General features: G+C 55.0%; 5 protein-coding genes across 5 annotated transcripts; 3 read left to right on the top strand and 2 right to left on the bottom strand.

Moving 5' to 3' along the window:
• The first annotated feature begins 81 nt into the window (after nt 1-81).
• CDEST_02730 (Putative succinate dehydrogenase/fumarate reductase iron-sulfur protein) lies at nt 82-1,659 on the top strand. Its single transcript, XM_062918889.1, has 3 exons — nt 82-655; nt 741-892; nt 948-1,659. The coding sequence occupies exons 1-3, from the start codon at nt 295-297 to the stop codon at nt 1,266-1,268; spliced, it is 834 nt and encodes a 277-aa protein (XP_062774940.1). The 5' UTR covers nt 82-294; the 3' UTR covers nt 1,269-1,659.
• A 1,433-nt stretch (nt 1,660-3,092) lies between these two features.
• Nucleotides 3,093-4,658, top strand: CDEST_02731 (uncharacterized protein). Its single transcript, XM_062918890.1, has 4 exons — nt 3,093-3,442; nt 3,501-3,928; nt 3,987-4,111; nt 4,168-4,658. Exons 1-4 carry the CDS (start codon nt 3,294-3,296, stop codon nt 4,486-4,488), a joined length of 1,023 nt encoding a protein of 340 aa, XP_062774941.1. The 5' UTR covers nt 3,093-3,293; the 3' UTR covers nt 4,489-4,658.
• Nucleotide 4,659: 1 nt separating this feature from the next.
• On the bottom strand, nt 4,660-6,655 carry CDEST_02732 (Putative SAP30-binding protein). Its single transcript, XM_062918891.1, has 3 exons — nt 6,492-6,655; nt 6,384-6,432; nt 4,660-6,313 (listed from the first exon to the last, which is right to left on the bottom strand). The coding sequence occupies exons 1-3, from the start codon at nt 6,561-6,563 to the stop codon at nt 5,634-5,636; spliced, it is 801 nt and encodes a 266-aa protein (XP_062774942.1). The 5' UTR covers nt 6,564-6,655; the 3' UTR covers nt 4,660-5,633.
• A 391-nt stretch (nt 6,656-7,046) lies between these two features.
• On the top strand, nt 7,047-10,835 carry CDEST_02733 (Putative ATP-dependent RNA helicase DEAD-box, Helicase superfamily 1/2, ATP-binding protein; the record flags this gene model as incomplete). The annotated part of the gene is made up of 4 exons (XM_062918892.1): nt 7,047-7,601; nt 7,656-8,079; nt 8,134-9,883; nt 9,944-10,835. The coding sequence occupies 4 exons, from the start codon at nt 7,047-7,049 to the stop codon at nt 10,833-10,835; spliced, it is 3,621 nt and encodes a 1,206-aa protein (XP_062774943.1).
• A 311-nt stretch (nt 10,836-11,146) lies between these two features.
• On the bottom strand, nt 11,147-12,361 carry CDEST_02734 (uncharacterized protein). The gene is made up of 2 exons (XM_062918893.1): nt 11,754-12,361; nt 11,147-11,648 (listed from the first exon to the last, which is right to left on the bottom strand). Exons 1-2 carry the CDS (start codon nt 11,973-11,975, stop codon nt 11,490-11,492), a joined length of 381 nt encoding a protein of 126 aa, XP_062774944.1. The 5' UTR covers nt 11,976-12,361; the 3' UTR covers nt 11,147-11,489.
• Between the last annotated feature and the right edge of the window lie 919 nt (nt 12,362-13,280).

Raw genomic sequence — 13,280 nt, forward strand, 5'->3', positions numbered from 1 at the left:
TTAGTGGACACAGACTCCATCTCAAACCAAGGTCGTCAATGATTGGCACTGGGTCCACTTTTCACCCTCCGGCCGCTTCGACTCTCACTCAATAACCGAGGGATTGAAGCAAACTTCCATGATGTCTTTCATTTCACCTGAACGCCACCAAGGATAATATCACGGTGAACCACCGCCTTCCCACACCGCGCCCCGCCAATTACTCGGAATCGCTCATCTTCCACCTGGTGTGTCAATCGATACTCTTGCTACCTGCATACACCTGTTACTGTCCGATCCGAAACAGCAGCCATAATGGCCTCTCTTCGCTCTTCCTCCCGGGTCTTGGGCTCGGCCACCAAGGCCGTCTTCCGCCCTGCCGTCACCGTCCCTCGCCGTGGCCTGGCTACCCCTAGCGATCGTGTGCCCCGTACGAAGGAGCCCGAGATGAAGAAGTTCACCATTTACCGCTGGAACCCCGATACCCCGACCGAGAAGCCTCGCATGCAGGAGTACACGTTGGACCTGAACAAGACGGGACCCATGATGCTGGATGCGTTGATCCGCATCAAGAATGAGCTTGACCCTACCCTGACCTTCCGCCGAAGCTGCAGAGAGGGTATCTGCGGTAGCTGCGCTATGAACATTAACGGCCAGAACACGCTTGCTTGCCTCTGTACGTGGCTCACCGAAGCATGCCAGCTGGCCCCTGACTTGCTGCGCACATTGATAGAGGGCACCGCTCTAATAACATGTGGCAGGCCGTATCCCGAAAGAGTCTTCGTCAGACGTTAAGGTCTACCCTTTGCCTCACACCTACGTCGTCAAGGACCTGGTCCCCGATTTGACCCAGTTCTACAAGCAATACCGCTCGATCAAGCCCTACCTCCAGAGAGACACTCCTGCCCCTGATGTACGCGACTCCGCGCAATCTTCTTTACAGCAGCATAAACTAACCTCCGTCGCAGGGCAAGGAATACCGCCAGAGCGTTGCAGACCGAAAGAAGCTGAGCGGTCTGTATGAGTGCATTCTGTGCGCCTGCTGCTCGACTTCGTGCCCGTCCTACTGGTGGAACTCTGAGGAGTACCTCGGACCCGCCATTCTCCTTCAGTCTTACCGCTGGCTTGCCGACTCCCGTGACGAGAAGACGGCGGAGCGCAAGGCCGCCCTCGACAACTCAATGAGCCTGTACCGTTGCCACACGATTCTCAACTGCACACGTGCCTGTCCCAAGGGTCTGAACCCCGGCAAGGCTATTGCCGAGATTAAGAAGCAGATGGCTTTCTAAGAAGCGTGCGTGGAGTCTGTCAACGTTTGGAGTCATAATCTTGGGCGGCGCGATATTGGCTGTATACTAGGTAGTGTGTACTTTATGAGCATGGCTGGAGTTTGAACTCCTTGGACACACTAAAAAAGGGGACTTTGAATTCAGGCTTTCTTTTGTTTTTCTTAGTCCGCAGTAACTCACAGGAGACTGCCCTGCGTGTGTCTGAAAGTGCCCTAGCGAAGGAAGAGGTGGTCACAGCTCCAGATTGCTGCGTTAGGTCTGCGTATGGCCAATTGAAGAAGGGGGCAGTTGGAGCAACAATAGGTGTTGCCAAGGCAGAATTTTGGTTGTCAAACGGCGGCTTCACCATATATACCTAGGGTAGCCCCAAATTATTATTTTTATCATTCCACTATGAAGCAGAAAAGTAATCCTGCGGCACAACCCCCCGCAGGCATGTTTTGAGTTCGGCTCGCATTGCGGAATACAGAGCATTATTGTCCGACGACCGTCACAATTGTTGCTGAAATGATGTATGTTAGTTGAGAATGGAGGTTTCCCACAGCGGCTCGGCGCCATTTCAGACGTGACGAAGACAGATACGCAGCGATGGGCAATTCTTGCTGTGAAGTGATGGACTTGGAGGAGGTACCTAGAAGTACAAGATCTAACCCTTGGCTGACTTTCGCTGACTTCTGCCCAACGGACAGAAGTCGCGGCTCTGGGTACACTAGTGGTGAACTGGCGTTACCAATCACGTTCTTCCTCCTCTCCATCAACCAAAGCCTAGTTTCACTGCAGCACTGGCGTTACCAATCACGCTCTTACTCCTCTCCATCGACCAATGCCTAGCTCCCCACGATCTTGATGCTTGTCTTGTAAGCCCAGCATGGCTTTAAAGTCCGTTTCTTTCCTTCCCACGACCCGGTCATACCATCAAACTAACAAAGTAAGCCAGCCATCCAGCCCTTCGTTACTTTCTCGATCTAAACAGAGGCCGCTTCATCACGTAACCGCCAACCGGCGTTTTCAGCTCACTTCGTATCCATTACCTCTTCATCTTGCCCCTCCATCCAATCCAGTCCAGAGATCCTGCAAGTCTGGCAGGTAAACCTCTCAGCCAGTGTATTGCTTCTGCCGCGCAGAATCACACGCGCACATACATACACACACAAAAGCCGACTTTCATATGCTCAGTGCTACTCGTAAAATGCCGAGGGACTGCCCTCTTGGGGCCAAGCCGGATTGCAACTCTGGTGTTAGCGGACAAGGGGCCCCTAGCTCTCCCAATCCTCGATCACACGTTCGTACATAGAATGTACAACAATGCGGGGCAACCATTTCGGGAAGATGGTGTCGACCTTGTTCTCGGCATGGCACCCAATCTGGCAACGCTGCCCCGGCCTGCCCCTGCAACGAGACCTCTCCGGACGCAGATTCAGACATCAAAAGGTTGACCTAGCATGTTCTTTCCCAGTTGGTCTACGATTATGAATGGCCTGTCATCTGACTGGTCGATCCCTGGTTCTTTTTACGAATTTTGGCCATCTATCCCGCTCGACAGCCACGGCCGTCTACACCTACTCCACCTTGAACTTACACCCACGATGTGCCTAGGCACCGCAATGCATCCCAATCTGCCTACGCTACCCTGCCTACCTACCCTGCCTACCCTACCGACCGGAATAGCTGGCTGGTCGATGGGTCGGTAAGAAGCGAAAGGGGTACATACGGACCGGATGTACACTATGTAGACAAGAAGATCTTGAGCTATCGCTGCCCGTGTGATGCTCAAGGGTGCTCTCACTCCCTGGAATCCCCATCTTTTACCCCGGAATACATACCTCCCCATTTCTGTACTTAAACCCCCCTGGGTCCCACCCGAACACTCCGTTACTAGATGTCCTGGACATCAATCGCCGAGCTGTCTTCGTCGTCGTCGTTCAAGCAGACTGTCTTCTTCTATCTTGCGTAAGCCAGCGTCAAAGGTTTGCGACTGTCGACAGCAATATTACAACTACGACAAACGGCATCACACGCACCAACATGAGCAAACACGACATCTCTCAATCCGAGAGCGCCCTCGGCTCTGGCAGAGATGGTAAGAGGAAGACTTGTATGAGACACTGCGCGAGATTTTGGTGGATCTATCTCATTGCTACCGTCGCCGCAATTCTGCTTATTGTCCTCTTGATGTGAGTTTGGGCTGTTCTGGACGCTAGCCGTAGCAACGTGGTTTCTGACAAGGCACAGTATCTTCGTTGCCGTTCCGAAGATTGCCCAGTCAAAGCTTGATCATGCCGAGCTGACGGTTGACGGAATCATTGTCTCCAACACAGCACCCACCTCGTATAACATGGCTATCAACTCGACGTTAAGATCAGACGGCTCCGTCAAGGCCACCATCGAGCCTTTCGATGGCGTAATGTATCTGGAAGACTTGGAGTCGCACACCCCCTTCGTCAACCTCAAGTTCCCGGAGACCAGGTCCGTCAAGCTGCAGACCGTCAATATCAGCCAGCCCATCGAAATTGCCGACCTGGCCGCCTTCACCACCTTCAACACCTGGCTCCAGAATAACGAATCCGTCAGAGTCACCGTCAAGGGCAACACTCACGTCAAGGTGAACGGAATCGCAAGACGCTATGGTGTTACTTTCAGGAACACCATGACCTTGAAAGGTAAGCCTATGGAAGTAAGACTTCATGTCACAGGAGCCCCCGGACTAACGAACCCTAGGCTTGAATGGCTTCAAGGGTCTCAATGTCACTGACAACTCCATCTCTCTCACCCCTGATGCCCGGGGTGACAACTTCAAGGGCTTCGTTTCCATCCCCAACCACTCTGTCCTCACCCTCGAGATCGTAAGTTGTTACACATGTTCGCCAGCTCAGCCCAGTTCTGACACGGATATCACCAGGGAAACACCTCCTTCTCCAATCTCCTGAACGGCCAGGACATCGGTACAGTCTACATCGACAATCTCGTCCTCTACCCGGGGATGAATAACGTCAGCATGCGCGCCAACATCAGCCAAGCGCCCGTCCTTGCTGCCATTGGCCAACGCCCCGCCTGCGAGAGTGGTATGATCCCCTTCTCCCTCCGCGGCAAGGACGTCGTCAACAGTGGCCAGAGGCTGTCGTACTTCGCCGACGCTCTGTCCTCCGGCGAAGTCGTCACCAACATCAACATCGGCGCCTCCCTGAAGAAGTCTCTAAATCTCACCCTTTCTTGTCATTGAGCGGGTCTGTTGTCAGGACAATGATTGTAACGAAGAAATGGGCACCTACACACGCCGAGTCACCACAAGGGGGCAAGGTTGCATGGATAAGACTGACAGATGTACCGGGTGTGAATGGAGTAATATTACTACCGAGCGCCGGGTGCGAAAATGCAAAATCCTGACTTCTCGCGTGGCTGATTATGCCGTGAGCTGGTTGTGTACTGAATGACGATGCTTCTGTCGACCTTAGTTTGCACCGCCTCTTTGCGAGATGCGATGACCAAACTTTGAGTCCGAAGTCTCCAAGTGGTCTTGTAACGGGGCCCTTGTGTTACGATACTTCGACTGACAGCACTGTAAAACCAGTCTTGCTTTAAAACTCAGACGTCATCAAATTCGTCCCTACAACCACGGACTTCCACTCCGCGCCTAAGTGACGCAGACCCCGTGCGGCTATCGTCCAGAGGGTGGAGCCAGTAGAAGACAAATATGCTCCCTCTTCTCGACTCATATCCCAGAACCCGACACGAATGACTGATGACGGAGTGCCTCACTGCACACCCATATACACACGAGCCTCTCACCTGGGGTTTATCAATTGACGGAACCTTCTCTGATTTTCCTCCACGAAGAGCCCCCCCTCCCCCGCTTTCAAGCATTGGACTTTGGTCGTCAGTCCCACGTGCTCCAGACACCTAGCCAATGTTTACGCGCTGCTTGGGTCCAAAAGGCAGCAGAGGGACTTGAGACGTCGTTAGAAACCTTGGGCTCCATCCCGGCCCCATGTGTGGCAATGCGGTTTCTCTGGCTGAGAAAAGTTTCCTCACACGGCCGGCATGTGCAAGTCAGCACACTGTTATCTCTCCTAAAGTCTCGAAGGATCGACCAAATACATCGATGAGATCGACTGTGAGGCAAGGAATAAAATATTCCAGGTATGCGGCGATGAAGCAGACTGCGATTGGAGGACCGCATCTTTAGAGTGTATGACGTCCGAGGCCAGTGTGGATGTCCCTGACCCCTTTTGCACCATGGCCTCTTCCTAGTGTACAGTGAGGGCATGATACGCTGGCGAATGGCGTAATTCTCAACAAGTACCACCAGACCGCTTGGAGCTGGTGATAAAGGCACTGCTTTGCTGATGGCCCTCGACAACTCACAACTCAAAACGCGCCCGTATTCCGCTTCCCAGCGCGCAATAGTTCACTCTGCTCAGTCGTAGCAGGGGAACCAACGTCACCACCTCCGGCAATTGCCGCCGGTACAAACTCCACGGGCCCTCCGCCCTTCCGTAACCCCGCCCGCTCGGCGCGCACCCTCTCTTGGCTCTGCCTCAACGCGGCCCTCGTAGCCCACTCCGGTAGCACTTCCTCGGACACCGGGTTCCACAGATCCGGGGGCAATGTCGTGGCGTACCCTGCGCGGCCGTCGAGATCGACGAAGCCCATGAGCTTATCTGTCAAGCTCGGATTGCGGAGAGCGGCGGATTGGGTCAGCTTGGCGTTAAAGTGGACGCCCTTCTTCTTGAGATCGAGGAACTGGGCAAGCTTGGCCTCGAGAGCGGCGGGCGGTGAGCCTGGGGGCGAGGCGGGAATGTCGAAGTTCGGGACTGGGGGTAGAGTAAGGTCACGGAGGAGAGCGCGGGAGGCTGTGTATGGCGAGGTTGGGGGTTGAGAGAGGTCGCCGTTCTGAGAGGTGCCTTGCAGTGGTCGAGGGTCCATTGGGGGGAGAGAGGGGCCTAAGGGAACTGAATGTTGTTGAACTGGGCCGATGGTGACATTGTCAGGCAAAGATTGCGTTTCTGGTTCCGCCGTTGTTGGTGGTGCTTGTGATGGCTTGACATCTGCAAGGCCACTCGTCAGTACGAGCGGCTGCGGTAAAGCGCGTAGGTCTAGGCGACTGCGGTGTCTCACTTGTTTCTGGGTGATGTGCGGGAGTTGTTCCTTTCTTGGAAGTTTCAGTCTACATTCGATGTATTAGTGATTCCCTTGAGTGAGTGGTTGCGAGTGAGTCCGCCGCACCTTCAGTGGGAGGAGAGCCTCCTGAACCTCGTCTTCTTCGTCACTGCTGGCATATGCGACCAAGCCACCCATTATAGGTGTCTCCGGCTATCAGCCTGGATACAGACAAGGATAGGATGGTTGAAAGCAGGAAGGTGTGTGCGAATAAGTGAGCTGATGCAAATAAGGAAGGGGAGGAAGCTCAGGGTGGTATCGTAGAGCGCCACAAACCGTGACGGGCTTTCGAAGTGGCTGATGAGTCAGTGGTCCGTGCATGCCGCGGCTAAAACTCCGTGGAGTCAGCCTCACTTCGGATGCGTATCAACTTTATCTGATCTATCACGTCGTCGCGATCCTTTTCCGCCCCTCACCCCCAAATAACAGCTGTCTGTCGTCATCAGAATCGCCAGCCCGACAGACGCCGTCCGATCGTAATATCAAAACGTCGCTTTCTAATCACACTAAATAGATACGGGAGCTGGGAACCAACACTGGTGACACCCTCGAGTGAAGATCCTGCCGAAAAAGTAGCTCTCACCAAACGTAGTGTCTTGCTGAGAGTTCGAGACCTACAACATGGCTCGGACCAGGGACTCGCGCTCACCATCGCCTGCAGGAAGCCAACACAATGCGAGACGCCCCCGTAAAGACGATGACAGGCGCGATCGGGACCGTCGCGATGACGGCGGCAGAGAATACCGTCGTCGTTCGCGGTCGAGGAGCCCTGCCGACGTGAGAAGCCACCGCTATGGGAGACGTGACGAGGAGCATTCTGACAAGTACCACGAGCAGCGCCGATTCCGAGACCGCGACCGTGATCGCGACTCTTTCCGGCGCAGAGATCGCTCCGTAGACCGAAGAGACGATTCCTACCGCGGAGGTCGCCGAGACAACGACCGCAACAGAGACCGCAGGAGGTCCCGGGACAGATACGCCGATCGCGACCGCTCTTTGGACAGACGGCGGCCCCGCGATGGCGACAGGGATCATCGCCCAAGGAGGGACGACTCTAGAGATCGAGTTCACGCGAGGCGAGAGGGAACTGCTGACTCCCGCCCCCGCAGCAGGCGCGATGACAGCCGTCCGCGCGGTGCGGCGCTTTCAGAGAATGCCAGCGCTCCCGTTAACGAGGTGAGACAGGCAGTCTACCATCGTGGGACTGCGATCGCTAACCTGGATTTACAGGCTACCAAGCCCAAGCCCGCCCCAGCTCAGACCGAAGCTGACAAAAAGGCCGAGCGACTTGCCAGGCTCGAGGCGTGGAAGAAGAGCAGGGAGACCAAGGCCAATAAAGAGAATGAGGTTAATCCAAGTCAGACTAGGAATCTCCTCGCAGAGATGGACAGAAAGTCCGTGCCGTCTCCGGCCCCCGCCTCGCCATCTGTTGCCTCACCAGCCGTTGCATCACCCGGAGCAGCATCGCCTGCGCCCACCCAGACTACTGCGTCGGGAGCCGCCTCGCCGGCCCCTTTTGCGGGCAAGTTTGACCCCAAGGCCATCGCGAAGAAATCCGCGGCGTCGCACAAGAGTTCTGGTACAAATGGTGTACTGGGTTCGCTTCAGGGTCGCCCTGAAAAGTCGATTGCGCCTGTCGCACCAATCACCAAAGGTTTGCCTGTACCATCTGCAGCGGGAGGCGTTTACGCTAACAAACCGACAACAGCTTCGGCACTGCCTGCCAACCGCAACGTGAGTGCTTTCGGCTTCAGCAAGGCGACGGCCGATAGCGAGAAGCTTGCAAACAAACGCAAGCTGGACCTCGACGAGGAGGAGGGAACGAAAAGGAAACTCACGAAGTTGCCCGCACTTCCCCTCGAGGCTGATGACACCCCCTATGCTGATCAAGACGAAGATGACGAGTCTGATGGTGGCAACTTTGCCGAGACTGAGGAAGAGGCTGCTGCCGCCGCTCGCGCAGCACACGAGCGGCGCGAGAGAGAGCTGCAAGAGCAAGAATCGCAAGAAGAGGCGAAACCCGATGTAGACATGCAAGACGGTGCACTGCTGCAAACCAATGATACCGCCGAAGAACCTGCAGCCGAGCAGATGGATGTCGAAGAGGAAGATGACGTTGATCCTTTGGATGCGTTTATGGCTGATTTATCAGACGCCAAAGCCAAACCCACGGATCACAAGGCAAGTACATCATCGAAGAAGGCCCAAGAGCCAGAGGCGTACTTCAGTGACGATGAGTATGCTTTCAAGACAGAAGACGGCAAGGATCCAAATGCTGTTCTTGCCATGGCAGCGAAGCGCAAGAAGAAGGACATCCCTACCGTCGACTACAGCAAGCTTGACCTGCATCCCATTCGCAAGAATTTCTGGGTTGAACCAGCAGAGCTTGCCGCCCTGACCGAGGAGGAAGCCAACGAGCTCCGTCTGGAACTTGACGGCATCAAAGTCTCTGGGAAGAACATCCCGAAGCCCGTTCAGAAATGGGCGCAGTGCGGATTGACACGCCGCACTTTGGATGTTCTGGCAGACATGGGATTCGACAAGCCGACTTCCATTCAAATGCAGGCTCTCCCCGTCATCATGTCAGGGCGCGATGTGGTCGGTGTTGCCAAGACTGGATCTGGTAAAACGCTTGCCTTCCTTCTCCCCATGTTCCGCCACATCATGGACCAACCTCCCCTCAAGGACACAGACGGTCCCATCGGCCTTATCATGACGCCCACCCGCGAGTTGGCTGTCCAGATCCACCGCGATTGCAAGCCTTTCCTGAAGGCAATGGGCCTGCGATCTGTTTGCGCCTACGGTGGAGCGCCTATCAGAGATCAGATTGCCGAGCTCAAGCGCGGGGCGGAAATCGTCGTGTGTACTCCTGGCCGTATGATCGATCTATTGGCCGCCAATCAGGGTCGCGTCACGAACTTGCGTCGTGTCACATACGCAGTGCTTGATGAGGCAGATCGCATGTTCGACATGGGATTTGAGCCTCAAGTCATGAAAATCTTTGCAAACATTCGTCCTGACCGGCAAACCATTTTATTCTCGGCAACGATGCCTCGCATTATTGACTCGTTGACGAAGAAGGTTCTTAAGTCTCCGGTCGAGATTACAGTCGGAGGCCGCAGTGTTGTCGCATCGGATATCACGCAGGTCGTGGAAATTGTCCCCGAAGACCAGAAGTTCTACCATCTCCTGGGACTGCTCGGCGAGCTTTATGACAAAGACGAAGACGCACGATCTCTCATTTTTGTTGAACGTCAAGAAAAGGCTGATGACCTGCTCAAGGAACTCATGACCAAGGGTTACCCGTGCATGTCCATACACGGTGGTAAAGACCAGGTTGATAGAGACTCGACGATTTCGGACTTTAAAAAGGGTATCGTGCCCATTCTCATCGCGACCTCGGTTGCCGCTCGAGGTCTCGACGTCAAACAGCTCAAGTTGGTTGTCAATTTCGACTGGTAAGTCTTCCCTGTCGGCGTGTATCAGAAATCAAAACACCTGGCGCTAACAAACAACAGCCCGTCCCATTCCGAAGATTATGTCCATCGTTGTGGACGAACCGGAAGAGCGGGTAACAAGGGTACTGCTGTAACCTACATTACCGAAGAACAAGAGAGCTGCGCATCCGCTGTTGCCAAGGCACTCGAGCAGAGTGGCCAACCTGTACCCGAACGCCTGGAAGAGATGCGCAAAGCTTGGAAAGAGAAGGTTAAATCAGGCAAGGCCAAGGATACTTCTGGCTTTGGCGGCAAAGGTCTTGACCGACTCGACGCCGAGCGAGAAGCAGCGCGTCTCCGCGAGCGCAAGACTCACAAGGCCGAAGGCGAAGATGACGATGTCAAGGAGGAGAAGACCGAGGAGGACAAAGCCAAGAGCTCCGTCACTGACATCCAGTCCAAGGTGTCGGCTATTGTGTCACGCAATACCAGCAAGCCCGAAGGCGACTCTAAGGGCAAGGACGCACCGGCCGCCACAGGCAAGGGGGGTCAACCTCTCGACATGGTCAGTGCAGCGATTAGGAACATCAATGAAAGACTCGGAAAAGCTGGGCAGCTTCGGTCAGGCCAGCCTATCGACAATAAGGGCCCCGACGCTGGTGCTTACCACGCCACGCTCGAGATCAACGACTTCCCGCAGAAGGCCAGATGGGCCGTCACGAACAGGACCAATGTTGCAAAAATTCTGGAGGCTACTGGCGTGTCGATCACGACCAAGGGAACCTTTTACCCGGCAGGCAAGGAAGTGCCGGCTGGCGCAGACCCCAAGCTCTACATCCTCGTTGAGGGTGATACTGAGGTTGTAGTGGGGGCCGCCATGACTGAGCTCACCCGATTGCTCAGCGAAGGAACTGTGGCTGCGGCTACGGCCGACAGCCGTGCTCCTGCTTCCGGACGTTATAATGTAGTTTAAAGCTGCTGTCTGCGCTTGTTGTAGCATATCGGACAATTTGTAGGTAGGGTCGGTGGTGGCGTTCTAGAGCAGTGGGTTACCCTGAGAGAAAGAGCAGGGCGACGTGGAGACGGACAGTTTTGCACTTTGCGAAGATGAGAAGGAAAGTGACTGAGCACCGGCGACAGTGGCTGCAATTGAAATGGTGGTTTTCCCCCGGCAACAAACGGGCCAGGTGGCTGGGTAAGCAGGGAAGACCACGATGTCTATTCTTCCTCTTTCATCACTGAAATCAATTTAAGAAACTCCAGGCTCGATCTAATTATCGTCCTCGCCGCCCCCTTCCCGCCTCTTGTCGTTGAAAAACAATATTTCATTGCAGGCGACATTGCTCTGTCTCGTGAAATCCGAAACCACTTATCTCAGACGATACTTCGCGCTCAGGCTACGCCTCGGGCCCTCGAGCCAGTTCATAAAGTGCGTGAAAGAAGTAGTGCAGAGGTTGCCTTCCGTACGCCAGCAATGATGGGAGAAAACAAAGAAAGATTTAAAATAATAAAAAATGTGTACTCAAAAAATGCCGCACGCCAACTTCGCATGCTCATCCGTCTCCACCGAAGCCGAACGCTTGTCATCCTCTATTAGTATATCACCGCAAGGTCACATGCTTCGGCTCTAGTTGTAGGTCCTCGCCTCCGCGGCGGCATCGGCGTCTCGTTGTCTCAGCTGCTGGGCGCTGGCGTCCTTAAGCAGGTCGGCCTGGGTCTGCTTCTTTTGCGCGTTAAGCTGCGAGGAAAGCTTCCCCGTCGATTTGCTTGCTGCTTTCGCTCGGGCCTGTCGTAAATGGTAGTAGACGTTAGCATACTCGGTTCCCCCAGACCCATGACTCAATTGTGGCATGCGTCGTAAAGACCAAGAGGGGGGTGGGGGAGTGCTCACCTCGGCTGCTTCTGCGGCCTTGCGCCGCGCTTCGGCCGCGTCAGCGGATTGCTCACCGGGTGCGCCGCCGTTGCTGCCGCCGCCGCCGAGTGTCCGTGGGGGGCCACCGACTCTGGCGGGGATGGGTGCGGTCTTTGGCTGAGGCGGGGGCGCGGTGCCGAGGGGACGCCCGGGGGAGGTGAAGTTGTCCCCTTTGTCCTCCTTGCCGCAGACGGAGCCCATCACGGCGAAGATCAAAAGTCGGGAAGAGTTTCAGGGTGTATGGCTCGGAGTGTACGGCGTGAGATGGCACCGAATCGGGCTATGAGTGTGCGGTGACCGCGAGGGGTGGTTCAGTGCGAGTCGGTCGGGGGGGTGAGGTCGGAAGACGGAGGTGGTTGGTCGGTCGGTCGGGTCGGGGCCGGGAGTATTCCGTACGGCAGTGTATTCGGGAAGGCGGGCGAATTCCAGATATGAGGCGACGTTGGTTTCAATACGGGTTTACGGGTTATGCGAGGTCTGCAAGGGTCGTGAGTATCCGCACATCGTGCAACTAGAAGAAGCAGAGGAGGTCACACGCGGAACAGAGGTCTAGACATTCGGTTTTAGCCGCGAAAATGGGAGAGTGGCCGCGTAAGGTAACCTCGTCTATCGATATGAAGCCAAGACTTGCGACGTTCAATACGCCCAGGTTGGCCGCCCGCACTGCCACCCGGCGGAAGGGGACGACGCTAGCGGTGTTGGGGGTACTTTGAGGCGCATCAGCGGACAAGGGGCCCGTGGTAGTGACAGTCATTCGTGCTTTACCTGGGCCGTTTTATTCTCTTCAGTCCACAGCGGGGGCGGGGTTCATTGGCCCGAGACAGCACTAGGTAGATACGTAGGCATGGGATGAATGGAGTCAAGGGAGTTTCTCCAAACAGTTGACGGGTGACGGGCCAATGGCCGAAACTCCAATTCTTTTCCTTGCGCAAAGTATCCGGTCCACTAAGTACTCGTTCGACATACTCGATCCAGTAGGTGGATAAACAATCAAACAATTCGCTCAGCACGGTGGGAGCTTTTCAGCAGAGGAATACGATGGGCTGTTGCAATGAAACAATGCCAGTACCCGAGCGAAAAGAATATTCTGCGCATGCTTCCCCCCTCTGTCTCGTCCCACTCGAGACGTGGACGCTGGGTGGTTGGTGTGTCGAAGTCGCGCTTGCATGTCCCTTGCGTTTGTTTCCACTTCACAGGATTCGTCAAAGGGTCTATCTATTCTATGAGGCTCACTATCATAGGTAGCCAGGTAGTCCGCTGAGTGCATAGTTGGAGAATCGGATGGTCACTGACTTGGAAGCTTTTTTGGCGGTAACTGTCCTTATTTCTGAAGAAATCCGATGTCGTGTCCGGCATGACACTGTTACTGTGTTTTCGCTGTGTTTTTTGTGTCATATCGTGCCTGTGCGAGACCTCAGAGGAACCGCCTTGGCTAGGCACGCATCTCCGTCCCCTCCAACGGGTCGCAATGCGACGTGGGGCAGTACCTGGGGAATACATTGTGTA

The sequence above is a fragment of the Colletotrichum destructivum genome, chromosome 2 (genome assembly GCF_034447905.1).
Source record: "Colletotrichum destructivum chromosome 2, complete sequence".
NCBI lineage: Eukaryota > Fungi > Ascomycota > Sordariomycetes > Glomerellales > Glomerellaceae > Colletotrichum > Colletotrichum destructivum.

Excerpts from the sequence above, each read along its gene's own strand:
- CDEST_02730 (XM_062918889.1), top strand. The coding sequence starts at position 295 with ATGGCCTCTCTTCGCTCTTCCTCCCGGGTCTTGGGCTCGGCCACCAAG. Across the intron at positions 656-740 it reads GAACACGCTTGCTTGCCTCT|GCCGTATCCCGAAAGAGTCT; the intron begins GTACGTGGCTCA and ends AACATGTGGCAG. Across the intron at positions 893-947 it reads GAGACACTCCTGCCCCTGAT|GGCAAGGAATACCGCCAGAG; the intron begins GTACGCGACTCC and ends CCTCCGTCGCAG.
- CDEST_02731 (XM_062918890.1), top strand. The coding sequence starts at position 3,294 with ATGAGCAAACACGACATCTCTCAATCCGAGAGCGCCCTCGGCTCTGGC. Across the intron at positions 3,443-3,500 it reads CTGCTTATTGTCCTCTTGAT|TATCTTCGTTGCCGTTCCGA; the intron begins GTGAGTTTGGGC and ends GACAAGGCACAG. Across the intron at positions 3,929-3,986 it reads GAACACCATGACCTTGAAAG|GCTTGAATGGCTTCAAGGGT; the intron begins GTAAGCCTATGG and ends AACGAACCCTAG.
- CDEST_02732 (XM_062918891.1), bottom strand. The coding sequence starts at position 6,563 with ATGGGTGGCTTGGTCGCATATGCCAGCAGTGACGAAGAAGACGAGGTT. Across the intron at positions 6,433-6,491 it reads AGGCTCTCCTCCCACTGAAG|ACTGAAACTTCCAAGAAAGG; the intron begins GTGCGGCGGACT and ends CATCGAATGTAG. Across the intron at positions 6,314-6,383 it reads CGCACATCACCCAGAAACAA|ATGTCAAGCCATCACAAGCA; the intron begins GTGAGACACCGC and ends GTGGCCTTGCAG.
- CDEST_02734 (XM_062918893.1), bottom strand. The coding sequence starts at position 11,975 with ATGGGCTCCGTCTGCGGCAAGGAGGACAAAGGGGACAACTTCACCTCC. Across the intron at positions 11,649-11,753 it reads AGGCCGCAGAAGCAGCCGAG|GCCCGAGCGAAAGCAGCAAG; the intron begins GTGAGCACTCCC and ends CATTTACGACAG.